The sequence below is a fragment of the Pundamilia nyererei genome, unplaced genomic scaffold, assembly GCF_000239375.1.
Source record: "Pundamilia nyererei isolate P.nyererei 1_Seehausen unplaced genomic scaffold, PunNye1.0 scaffold00094, whole genome shotgun sequence".
Taxonomy (NCBI): domain Eukaryota; kingdom Metazoa; phylum Chordata; class Actinopteri; order Cichliformes; family Cichlidae; genus Pundamilia; species Pundamilia nyererei.
In genome coordinates this window covers 1,409,054-1,421,220 of record NW_005187495.1, presented here as the reverse complement: position 1 = coordinate 1,421,220, position 12,167 = coordinate 1,409,054, and the positions used below count along the sequence as shown (strand labels likewise).

The 12,167-nt window shown below is 39.7% G+C and overlaps 1 protein-coding gene across 1 annotated transcript in view; it reads left to right on the top strand.

The window, feature by feature from the left end:
- Positions 1–12,167, top strand: part of cfap221 (cilia and flagella associated protein 221) — a 29,855-nt gene that overhangs the window by 6,241 nt on the left and 11,447 nt on the right. Inside the window, exons 8-17 of the mRNA XM_005739844.1 lie at positions 1,648–1,807; positions 3,639–3,768; positions 4,194–4,314; positions 4,457–4,568; positions 4,653–4,740; positions 7,437–7,526; positions 8,465–8,560; positions 10,559–10,646; positions 10,885–10,976; positions 11,382–11,462. Of these exons, the coding sequence (XP_005739901.1) occupies positions 1,648–1,807; positions 3,639–3,768; positions 4,194–4,314; positions 4,457–4,568; positions 4,653–4,740; positions 7,437–7,526; positions 8,465–8,560; positions 10,559–10,646; positions 10,885–10,976; positions 11,382–11,462 (1,058 nt within the window). The remainder of the gene's footprint in view (positions 1–1,647; positions 1,808–3,638; positions 3,769–4,193; positions 4,315–4,456; positions 4,569–4,652; positions 4,741–7,436; positions 7,527–8,464; positions 8,561–10,558; positions 10,647–10,884; positions 10,977–11,381; positions 11,463–12,167) is intronic.

Below are 12,167 nucleotides of genomic sequence, written 5' to 3'. Positions count from 1 at the left end.
TGTGGGACTTCGTGTGATGAACTGAGCATTTATTTTCCACTCACCTCCTTTGACATCCCACGTGTTTATATACCACTGCAGCACGTCACTAAATTTTAGCCATCACTCTCCCTTAGTCTGTGTTTTGTCCTGTCTCCCTATGCTCTTTTTTTTCCCCTCACCCCCCACCAGAATGCTGCCCCTCCGTGAGCCTGATTCTGCTAGAGGTTTCTTCCTGTTAAAAGGGTTATTTTCCTTCCCACTCTCATCAAGTGCTTGCTCATAGGGAGTCTTTGATTGTCGGGGTTTTGCCTTGTCATCTTGAAGTAACTAATATTGTGATTTGGAGCTATATAAAGAAATCTCGCACCTGTCCTTTTGTCCAATAGAAAAGTAATGCCCATATCCACGCTGGAGACGACGTCATTATTTTCCTCCTCCGGCACACGAACTGAAATCAGCTGATTGTAGTGCAAGTGCGTAGGAAGAGAAAATGCATGTTTGTTTGATTGTTTTTTTTTCTTTCTATCCATCTGGTGGGCAGATAACTGAAGAACCTTTGTAACACATTACACCCTATTTGGGCTCAAGGTGGGATTAAATCAGGGATCAGCTCTGAGCTCCTTCTTGTTTGCAGTAGTGATGGACAGACTGACAGATGAGGTCAGGCAGGAGTCTTCATGAACTAATATGTTTGCAGACAACATTCTGATCTTTAGTGAGAGAAGGGAGCAGGTGGAAGAGAACCTGGAGAGATCGAGGTATGCTCTGGAGAGAAGAGGAATGAAAGTCATTAGAAGCGAGACAGTCTAGATGTGTGGGAATGAGATGGAGACAGGTGTAACAGTGAACCTGCAGAGATCAGAGGTATAGTGAATGTAGACTAGTTTAAATATCTGGGGTCAGTCATCCAAGCAAGCGCACAAGAGAGATAAAGAAGAGAGTGCAGGCTTGGTGGAGTGGGTGGAGACACATATTGGGGGTTATTAACAGCAAGAGTAAGAGGAGAGATTTACAAGTTGGTTGTGAGACCTGCTGTGATGTATGATTTAGAGAAGGTAGCACTGAGAAAAAGGCAAGAGGGTGAACTGGAGGTGGCAGAGTTAAAGATGTTTCATGAAAGATTTTCACTGGGAGTGACCAGACTGGACAGGAAAAGAAATGAGAGCATGAGAGGGACAGCTAAGGTTGAGCGTTTTTTGGAGACACAGTTGGAGAGGCAAGGCTCAGATGGTTTGGACATGTGTGGATAGTGGACAAAAGATACTGAACATGGAACAACAAAGCAGGAGGAAAAGAGGAAGACCACAGAGAAGATCATGGACGTAGCGAAGAAGAACGCGAGGACACGGTGAGATGGAGGCAGATGATCTGCTATGGCGAGCCCTGAGAAGAAGCTGAAAGAAGAAGATTCAAATTTTAACTATTTATTCAGAAGCTATGGAAACACTTAAAAAAAATAATTTAACTGTCCAGTGCTCTTAGCTAAAAAATCAACAAGTGCAAGTGTTAAGTTCACTTATTTTGTTTGTAAGACCTGTCTAATGTTATGTAGCTGGCTTTCTGCAGTAGAAAGCCTTAATGCAGTCACCTGTGGTTGTAAATCACTGACCTAGGTTAGCCAAACACATAGCTCCATTATTAATATTTGTTTTCTCCCTCTTCCAGGTGTGATACCAGCCAAAGGTGAGGCAAAGATAACTGTGACCTTTTGTCCACTCCAGTTTGAGACTTCTCAAATCACCTTTCAGCTGGTCATTTCACAGTTCAACACCAAGCCTTACCTGTGTACCATCACTGGGAGCTGTGCACCGCACATAGCTCTCAGGTAAAATTTCACAACTGAGTAGAAATACAGTGTTGTGTTAGAATGTTTTTACAGATGAACAGTTTGACTAATCAAAATGTCAGTTTTACTTAGCTGTTGGTGTTTTGTTCCTTTCACAGTTATGTTTTACTCTATTACTCTCAGTTGCTGTCTTACTGTCCTATCATGTGCTTTTGCTCATAACAGCTGTGATCCTCAGCCTAAGTACAACCTCAAATTCAAAAACACCGGGATCTCATTTATGCTATCAATGTACACTATGCAACAAATTTAAGTCTTTCCACCAGTGCTTTATTGTTTTCACGAGCATCCGGCATCCTGAATGATAGCTTGGTGAAGTTTGCTGTTTTATGGTAAAAAACAGTTCTCAGCTTGTGGGAGTAAGTTTACCGCTGAACCACATGGGAGTGAAAACATCCCCCAAAATATCTGGGGACAATAACTAACTGGGTTCAGAGAAAATGGGCACATGTGCAGATCAGAGGTTTTTCAGCTGATATTAATTTGGTTCCCATGAGAAAGAGGGTGCTATCCATCACACAGCAGTAGCTCCTGACTCCATCCCCTGCACTGTCTGGTGTTATCTTGGCCAAAAGTTAATAATTCATGAAAATAGCTTGGTAGCTGCTGCAGTGATATAAGGATGGATACAGCTCCCAATGGATGTTTAGCATATAAAACACTCTCCCTCTGTTTGTTGTTCCTCACGGTGGAACCAAATAAAAGATGATAGATATGCAATGGAAAGATTAAGGAATATATGCTAGAGCCAATGTTTATCCAGCTCGAACCAATGTCTGACATGTGCTTGTTACTGTGTTCTCTGCCTGACTTCTCTGACATAGAGGCTGCTCATAATACAAACAGTGACTTGAGTGATTTTGCTTCTGTGTTGCAGAACGTCATCAGTCTGATGTGATGCTTGGTAATAAATCTAGTGCTTCTTTGTGACCGAATGTTCAACTCTTGTTAACTCCTTTTTAGCCGAAGGTTGCAGAGTCAACTCAACTGTGATTTAAAGCTGTAGTTGGCTAGTTCTCTGTCTTGGACTGCATTGCTAAATTAATAGCCATTTTGAATTAACTGTTTTTAATTGTAATTATTAGGCCCCGACTCCCAGCTACCCTGACACCGTGTATTCTCTCTCTGTTCATATATCATTTGATAAATACTCAGAGTCTAGAGCCATTCCTACTCTGCTGAAATAACTATTTCTGGAACATTCGTAAAGGGATACCTTGACAGCTAGCTTCTTCTGATTGAAACCCATCTGTTTAGAAATGATCCAAACAACAACTTCAATGTTTCATCCACTACTTGGGGGCTAGGTTTGCAAAGTTTGCTTTTCTATCCACTAATTAGCCATTTTAGCAGTTTATAGATTGCTTTTAGCTAACCATTTATCCACTGTTTTAAACAGTTTCAGTTTTAGTCAATTCGTTACTATTTCAACACTTTCCCATGTTTTTTGTTTTGTTAACCTGTTAGCAGTCGGACGTACCGCCCACGGTACATTGGATGGTTTAGGGGACTAATTGTAAATTTGTAGGACTGCTAAGGGGTTAATTATTTCAAAAAATGATATGAAAATTTTTCACTATTTCAGCTAATTATTTCAACAATAACACCATTACTGTGTTAAACACAGCTCATTTTCTGCTTAATTTGAAATCGTTCTCTTTTACTAGGGGTGGCCTTTTAGTGTGAGATTATTACAAAAATGTAAGTTGTGCTTACTTTAGCAGTGAGCTAATTAGCAAGTATTGAATAAGTTTTGGTATACTAATATATATACATTTTTTCACTTTTTTCCCTTCCATCTTTCTGTTAGTGAACTGGAGAAAAAGTTCAGTTATGAAAGTGCAGTGACTGTGAAACACAAAGGAGCCTCACCTTCTACCCTAGTGCTTCCTCGAAGTAAATCCAAATACAGGGCAAATAAGGAGGCTGACAAGTCAAAGGTATGGCCAACCGATGGTCTGACTGATTAACTCACTAAACTTTCATAATCCTGTTTAGTTATATTTCGACAGGTTAATTTCCCTGACTCAAAAGCAATGAAATATTTTAATAGTTTTTTTTACATAAAAATTATATTTTCTGTAAAACTGTATCTGCAGTACCTCTGTTTTGGGAACTCTGCTGGGAAAACAGTAGCAAGTAGTAGCAAGACCCTAGCATAGACACACTAGGCATCAATAAGAGCAAATATGATAAGACAGACAGAGCTTGAATAGGAAACACATGGGTTGGAGGTGGGTTGCAAAGTGGTTTGCAGAGTTAGGATGTTTAGAAGGGCATCAGATGGGATTAAGATCAGCTGATTTTCTGGGATGGCATCTTGACTTTATGACTTTTCTTAACTACTCTTTTTCCTGTCCTATAGGCAATCAGGGATCCAACTAATGTGAAGTTTAAATTGCCAGTAGATGTCTGTACTCCTGCAGGGGTGGCAAAGATGCTGATCAAAGACTCTAATAAACTCAGCTCTAAAGACTTGAAGCAAGGTAGATGCAACCGAGTGTTTTTACTCTTGACGCTGATATGCATGTCAACATTGTTGCCATATCAAATCAATCACCTCTGTTCAGTTTTTGTTGAATTACATGCATGCATGTCTCTTTTCTGTTTGTGCAACCTTCACTTCAGCCATGTCCTCTGGCAGCATGATAGCACGGCAAAATAAGCAGATAAAAGAAGCCCTGTTCATGAAAAAGGTTCAACAAGACATGAAGGAGGAGCAAACAAATCACCTCAAATGGTAGGTTTGATTAAATATAAAACTCAACCAAAGTTACTGAATGTTTAATAGATGTGTTTACTTTATGCACCCCCTTTGACTCAGGCAAGTCCATCTGGGTATGGACCCCATGTCAGAGCATGCAACAAGACAGATACTGGAGGAGAGAGAGATTGCTCAGCATGAATATATGGTAAGTTATTTCAGCTCGTGTGGATGTAAAGAAACACTGTGCTCATTGATACTCATTGAAACCAGAGGGCTTGGCTAATACACATTTTCCACCAACACAGTGGAAATAACCTCTAAAAAGTTCTAAAAAGGTATCAGGGTACAGCGGCACCAGGTGTAAAGCCATCAACACTGTGTTGATGGACAAGAGGTCAAAGTCTGACACTTACATGTCCCTTTGCTAGACTAAACTGTCACATTTGGGGGGCCCCACAACAATGTGTGGGTACTATACTTTGTTATTCTGAGACATGAGAAATTTGTGGGGGGAGAAATGTAAACAAAGAGTCTTGTATTAGGCTGTTGCGTAATGTTTCCTGAGAATTATGGACATCTTGACCAACCATAAACAAAAAGTGAATCAGAAAAATGTTGAACAGAAGAAGACATAAAAGTGTAGGCCCTGAGTTGTTTGAGTTCTTTTCCTGTGTTTTCTGAGAGGTGTTGGAGATGGTGACAGTTTGCTGTGTCTGCATTCGAAAGGGAAGATTAAAAAAAAACTTTATAAAGAATTCAGAAAGTGTATTTAATCATTCCTTATCTGACCATCTTTGATTTCTTAACTTTATATACACCGTGTAAACTGGAAAGTTCTTTATATCTACAGCCCTTACTGATAAAAGTTTGACCTTCCATTAAATGGAGTTTTAATGCATGAAAAATATTTCTTGCTGAAATAACTGATGGGAGCCCAACTCACAGGATCATAGAAGCTACTGAGTCTTTGCCCCATGGGCTTGATGATGGTGGTACATAATTCATGGGAGGCTGTAAGCGGTGAACTACATAGTGGTGCATATAGATTTTCAGATATCCCCATAATAAAGCCAAGCTCTTTTCATCACACCAACACACCAGCATGTACATGTAATTCCTATCATACATAGTGAATATAATAACATATTGAAAGAAAAAAATACGCAGGACACAGGAGGACACAGACCTTAGGAGGATGGAAATGAGTCCTAGTTGGACAGTACTATCTTGCAGGGTAATTTTGATTCACCAAGTCCTCTCTTCTTGGTCAAGGTATTGGTTTTAGTAGAACACATTTTTTCTGTTTTCATGTAAGACCTTGGAGACATACTCAAATGTGCTGATAGCTCATCAGTGCGTTCCATATTCATACCGTTCACAGTACCTTATTCAGATGTAGAATTATTGGATCCACAGTGGGGTTTTGACCCTTTACAAAAACCCTCTTGACTGTATGATTGATTTTTATTAAGTCGCCATGGAAATAGTGCAGAGTCAGCCAAACTAATGTCAGTTTTGAAATATGAGTCTCTCTATGTCCTCAGAAAGGTTGTTTGAATAGTTATCAGATCTCTCACAGACACTTAACAGCACTTCCTCCCCATCTCCTTTCCACCTGCACACTTTATAATGCAAATACACACACGCACACAAACACACAAAGTGTCCTCTGCCATACTCTTTCTGTTTTACAGCCTTGTATCACCACACTTTGTGATTTTATGGGAACTCTGTTGTTTTTATTATACTGCCACCTGTCATCATCTAATGTTGGCCCTCTGTGGAGTCTTGACTGGAGGCCAAAGAAATCTGTTTGTCTATTTGCTTCAGAGTTATGTAGTTTTATAGCTTTGCAACATTAATTTTTGCAACGTTATTTTTTCCTCAGCCAGGCTGTGATGGTTAAGTTTACGATTCTGAGAATTAAGCCATCAACCTTTTTTTCCTCTTTAGCCAAAGAGGTTCCAAGTTTTCCTTACAGAGGATATAGATGTTGGAATGTTTGTTTTCCAGTGGCCCTGCAACAGCTATCACTGCCACAGCTTTCCAAAAATAGATAAAATATATTTTTATTCCTTTTTATTCCAGTCAAATTGCAAATCATTTAAAGCCTTATTCACAGCTGTTCACTGAGCATCTCAGAGAGGCCGGATCTTTCACCACTGTAACAGAGTGGGTGTGATCAAATAGTGCAAAAATTAGGAATAATGTCTCAGTGCAAAGTTGTACTGAGATTGCATAGATTTTTTTTTTAATTTTGTCATCTACGCTACATAATATCATTAACCAGTATTAAATGGCTTTAATCTACATGCCTTGAGGCAGCATTATAAATAGACATGATTCTGAAGAGGAGCACCTCTGAAGAGCACTGACAGTGAACACAGTTCACGAATACAAACTCAAACTCTGCCAACTTCACTGGACTTCCCACCTCGTTTAGGATGGACACAGCCAAATTGCAGTTCTTTTGAAATTTGTTTTTCACATGCGCCAAGTTAGCTGGGTTAAGAGGACCATGCAGCATTAACCTATGCTGCCATCAACGTCGTGTCGTAGTGAATTAAGCCCCTGCTTGTTTCAGAAAAACCAAGCCAAATTTTTCACATCCGAGTTCAAAATTGGCCCGATTGCTGTCCAGAGCTTCCACTAAACATTTGGAGTTTTATGAAATACTCCAAAGAGCACAAAGGAAGTTTCCAAAACTGGACCAGTTTTTCTTTTATTTTCCGAACCACTTAAAGTGTTGCTGTGAACACAAAAGAAAACAAAAGAATTTGTGAATGATTTGCAAATGATTGCATTATGTATTTTATTTATATTTGAAATGGCATCAAATTGTTTGGGGAGGGGGCTGGATTCATACGATCTTTTACTGTACACTAATTGACTGTTTTATAGGTGAAAAGGGGAGCTGTAGGGCAAGAAGAAACCTTTGCTGCTGGACCACCTAAAATGTTTTCAAGACGAGTGCTTTGTGAAGTAGGACAGGTATGTCGTTAACTTTGTTTTTTTCAATTCAATTCAATTCAATTTTATTTATATATCGCCAAATCACAACAAAAGTCGCCTCAAGGCGCTTCATAGATACAGAGAAAAAGCCAACAATCATATGACCCCTTATGAGCAAGCACTTTTTTTTGCTAAGATCCCCACAAGGAGCTCACCTTGATGGGAAAAGGCGCCGGCATGGTTTTTCCTTATGGTAAATGGTAAATGGACTGGTTCTTTTATAGCGCTTTTTACTCTGAGCACTCAAACCACTTTACACAACTAATTCATTCACCCAATCACACCCATTCACTCAAGCACTTTTTCTAAACTGTTTAGTGCTTACTGTCTAACATTCACACTCACACTCCGATGAACATATCGTAGAGCAACATGGGGTTAGTATCTTGGCCAAGGATATTTAGCATGGAGACTGGTGGAGCCTGGGATCGAACCACCAACCTTCCGGTTAGTAGCTGACCTGCTCTACCTTATGTGGGTGAACTTCTGGAACTTTTTCAACACGACTCAGTAAAGTCTCAGGCAGCACAATGTGCCTCCACAGAAAATTCTGAAGCTTAAGTCGCTGAATTGAAAAACTGCTGCATGATGATCTTTAATTAATACTAAGTATATTCTGTGTTAGTGAATGTGTGGATATGCTTCTACCAAGTGCCAGAAGATCTTTTATTCTTTGTACAAGAGCAGTTTCACACACAAAAGAAAAAAAAGAATCAGTTGCTCATAGCTCATTTCCAGTTTAATCCAATCTAATATTGACTTATTAGTATTCCACTTTCTTTTGTCATTTAAATACTCCTAGCAGAGGCCTAATAAAATTAAACTTTATGCTTTTTTCATGTACACTAAATGTGCAGTTAACTGTCGAACACGAGCAAGTGAGATTTAACAATGAATGTGTTTCTAACCTGTTCCAGGCCCCTGAGGGAGTCCCGGCTTTCCAGTTTTACACCACTTTTCAGTGGGAACTGAGACGAAGAGTTCTCAGACTGTTCCAGCAGGCAGCTCACAAGGTACAGTCATCCATATACTGCAAAGTCTCTGAGGTACATGAGCAAGTACACACATCCATGAGCATTTGCTCAATGCATCGTTCACATACACATCCCTCAGGGGAGGGCTGTTACACCAGCGCCTGTCCCTTTTGTTTAGCTATGTGTAGCTCAAATGTATCTTCTTTACAGTATAGTCAGTTTTCCTGTGTGAGGTGCGTCACAGTAAAAGTAAAGAAATGTAGTATTGTCCACTCTATGACCTTGATGTTCTTCTTTAGCTACTGCTATGCTGACTTGGTGGTATGTTTTGGGTCGTCATGCTGGAAGAACAATCCAAGGGCCATCGTTCAGTTTCTGGGCCAAATCCTGACTGATGGCAACCCATTCTTTCATAATCAGTGCTTGGAGTTTGTCACAATTAGAGGGTTTTTGTTTGTCCACCTGCCTCTTGAGGATTGACCACAAGTTCTCAATCTGATTAAGGCCTGGGGAGTTTCCTGGCCCTGGACCCAACATTTCAATGTTTTGTTCCCCAAGTCTTCACTTTGACCTTATGGCATGGTGCTCCGTCATGCTGTTCTTCAACAAAATGTTCTTGGATGGTTGAAAGAAGCTGCTGTTGGAGGATGTTTTGGTGCCATTCTTTATTCATGGCTGTGTTCTTTGGCAAAATTGTGATTGAGTCCACTCTTTTGGATTAGCAGCAGCACCCCACATGAATGGTCTGAGGATGCTGTTGGCATGAGACAGGACTGATGGTAGCGCTCACCTTTTCTTCTCCGGACAATCCTTTTTCCAAATGCCCCAAACAATCGGAAAGGGGCTTCATCAGAGAAAATGACTTTACCCCGGTCCTTAGCAGTCCACTCACTGTACCTTTTGCACAATATCAGTCTGTCCCTAATATTTTTTTGGGAAAGAAGTGGCTTCTTTGCTGCCCTTCTTGAACCCTGGTCATCTTCCAAAAGTCTTCACCTCACTGTGTTTGCAGATGCACTCAAACCTGCATGCTGCCATTCTTGAGCAAGCTTCGATCCCACAACTGAATCATCTTTAGGAGACCGTTCTGGCCCTTTCTGGACTCTCTTGAGCACCCTGATGCCTTCTTCACAGCAATTGAACCTCTATCTTGATGATCCGATAAATGGTTGATATAGCTGAAATCTTAGTAGCAACAACATCCTTGCCTGTGAAGCCCTTTTTATGCAGCGCAATGATGGCTGCACGTCTTTTCTTGCAGGTAACCATGGTTAACAGGAAGAACAATGATTTCAAGCATCACCTTCATTTTAACGATTCCAGTCTGCTATTCTAACTCAATCACCACGACATAATAATCTCCAGCCTTGTTCTCGCCAACATTTTCACCTGTGTTAACGAGAAGATTATTGAAATGATCTCAGCAGGTCCTTTTATGGCAGCGATGAAATGCAGTGGAAATGGGTTTTATGGGATTAAGTTCCTTTTCATGGCAGGGAAGGACTTTGCAATTCATCTGATCACTCTTCATAACATTCTGGAGTATATGCAAATTGCCATCATAAAAACTGAAGCAGGAAACTTTCTCAAAACCAATATTTGTGTCATTCTGAAAACCTTTGGCCACGACTGTAGGGGCTCAAATACTTATTTCACTCATTGACATTTAATTCAATTTCTGACTTTTAATGTGTTTTTTCTGGACTTTTGTTGATATTCTGTCACTCCCCATTAAAATGAAACTACCAAAATCAGGTTCATTCGTTGGAAGTGTTGATACTTACAAATTCAGCAGGGAGTCAAATAATTATCTCCTCCAATGTACCCACTGCTCCTTCTTTGTCCTCTTCCCAATGCTCCCCCTCCAGGGCTCATTATTGAATAAGAGAAAAACCAAAGGGCTCAAATGTCAAAAAATAATTAGAATTGGAGTGAACCTGAAATCTCTGTCTGACATGTCTCCTGAAATCACAAGTGTGAGTGAGAAGCTTTAGCAAAGCAGTAGCACCCTGCACCACCCTCGTCTCTCCCTTCCAGGTTGTGATTCGACGTCGCATGAACCGGAGACTGGCTTCTTTGAAGAAACTGGCAGACAGTATGAAGAACCTGCCCTTGGCACAGAAAGGTTTTCATTATCCTATGATCTCCTCATTCAGAAATAATCTCATTATCCGATGGCAGTAAGGCACGCTTTATTGAATTTATTCCTTGAGGAAAAAATGAAATGATTATGAGGCTCATAACACATATGCAAGTGTCTGGAACAGAGTTCTGAATGTGAACACTGAAAATTGCAACAAGTCTGGAGAAATTAACTTTTATTTATTCTTTTTTTACATGTTACCTCCTCACGTTTGCTTTAGCTGATAAAGAGAAGACATGTGACCTAAAAGTGTCTGCAGACAAAGTCTTTCCATCTTCATCCCCCTTTTTCTCTAATGAAGATGACCCCCTGGTGAGTACCGTGCACAACTGGTAGTGGAAAATAAAGACTTAACACAGATTTTGAACTGTTCTTGTCCAGTGTTGTGTAAATTAATGTAATCATTAGCAAAAAGTGCGTGGTAATTTATTTCGAATCAGTTTACCTTTCAACCTAACTGGGAGATGACACCCAAAAGACAAGAAACCACTGACAAGTGGGCGCTAGCTAGTGTCCTGCACTCGAAACAATTTTCATCCATTATTTCCTGTGAAAGACGTCCTTGATCAAACTGTGGAAATCAATGAGGACGCTCACTTTCCCGTACTTTGATTAAATCTTTCATTTCCTACATGCCCCACAGAGAGAGAGAGAGATGGGGTAGCCTCTGTGTTCACTGGAACAAATAATGCCATTTTGTCTCCTTCATATTTCTAGGCTAACATTAATTTGCCTGAACTACCTGTGGATACTCTTGATGTGACTGTGACATCGCACATTCCTTTCTTCAAGCTACAGGTAGTTATTTACATCATACACAGCACTTTCAGATCAACAAATTTCACCCAGCAGCAGTGTTGATAAGGAGTAACATAACCATAAACCAGTATAGACCATATATATAGATTAATCTGGAGCTGTTTCTAACCTTTCTAGCTTTTGAACAAATGTGTTTGGGGACCCTGTGGAGGGCTCAGACACCTAATTTTCACCTTCACCACTGTCAGCGATGCCAAATGCCACGTACAAAGTGTCAAATTACTATTAATACTGTCATGTATGAGAGCATTTGCCTGTAAAACAGTGCTTTACTTTTCAAACTGGGATATATTTTTCTGAATACTCCTAGAATTATGAATGTAAAATTTTGACCTATAATTATTTTTATTGTTGTTGTACTATTTTATAGTGAAGCGAACATGTAAAGTGCATAAAGTGCAAAAGTCTTATTTGTTCGCTAGAAAAATGGGAAATAAGTGCAACAATTTATTGAAACATGCAAACATAAATTAAAATGTAAATACATGTAATATGAACAGTGTTGGGTAAGTTACTTTAAATTAGTAACTTAGTTACATTACTAGTTACTTCTATCAAAAGTAACTCAGTTACTTCTATCAAAAGTAACTCAGTTACTTCAAGTTACTCGTTACTTTCAGAGTAACTAGTTACTAGGGAAAGTAACTTTGGTTTTACTCAGAATTCTCTTGTTAATGTGTTGCT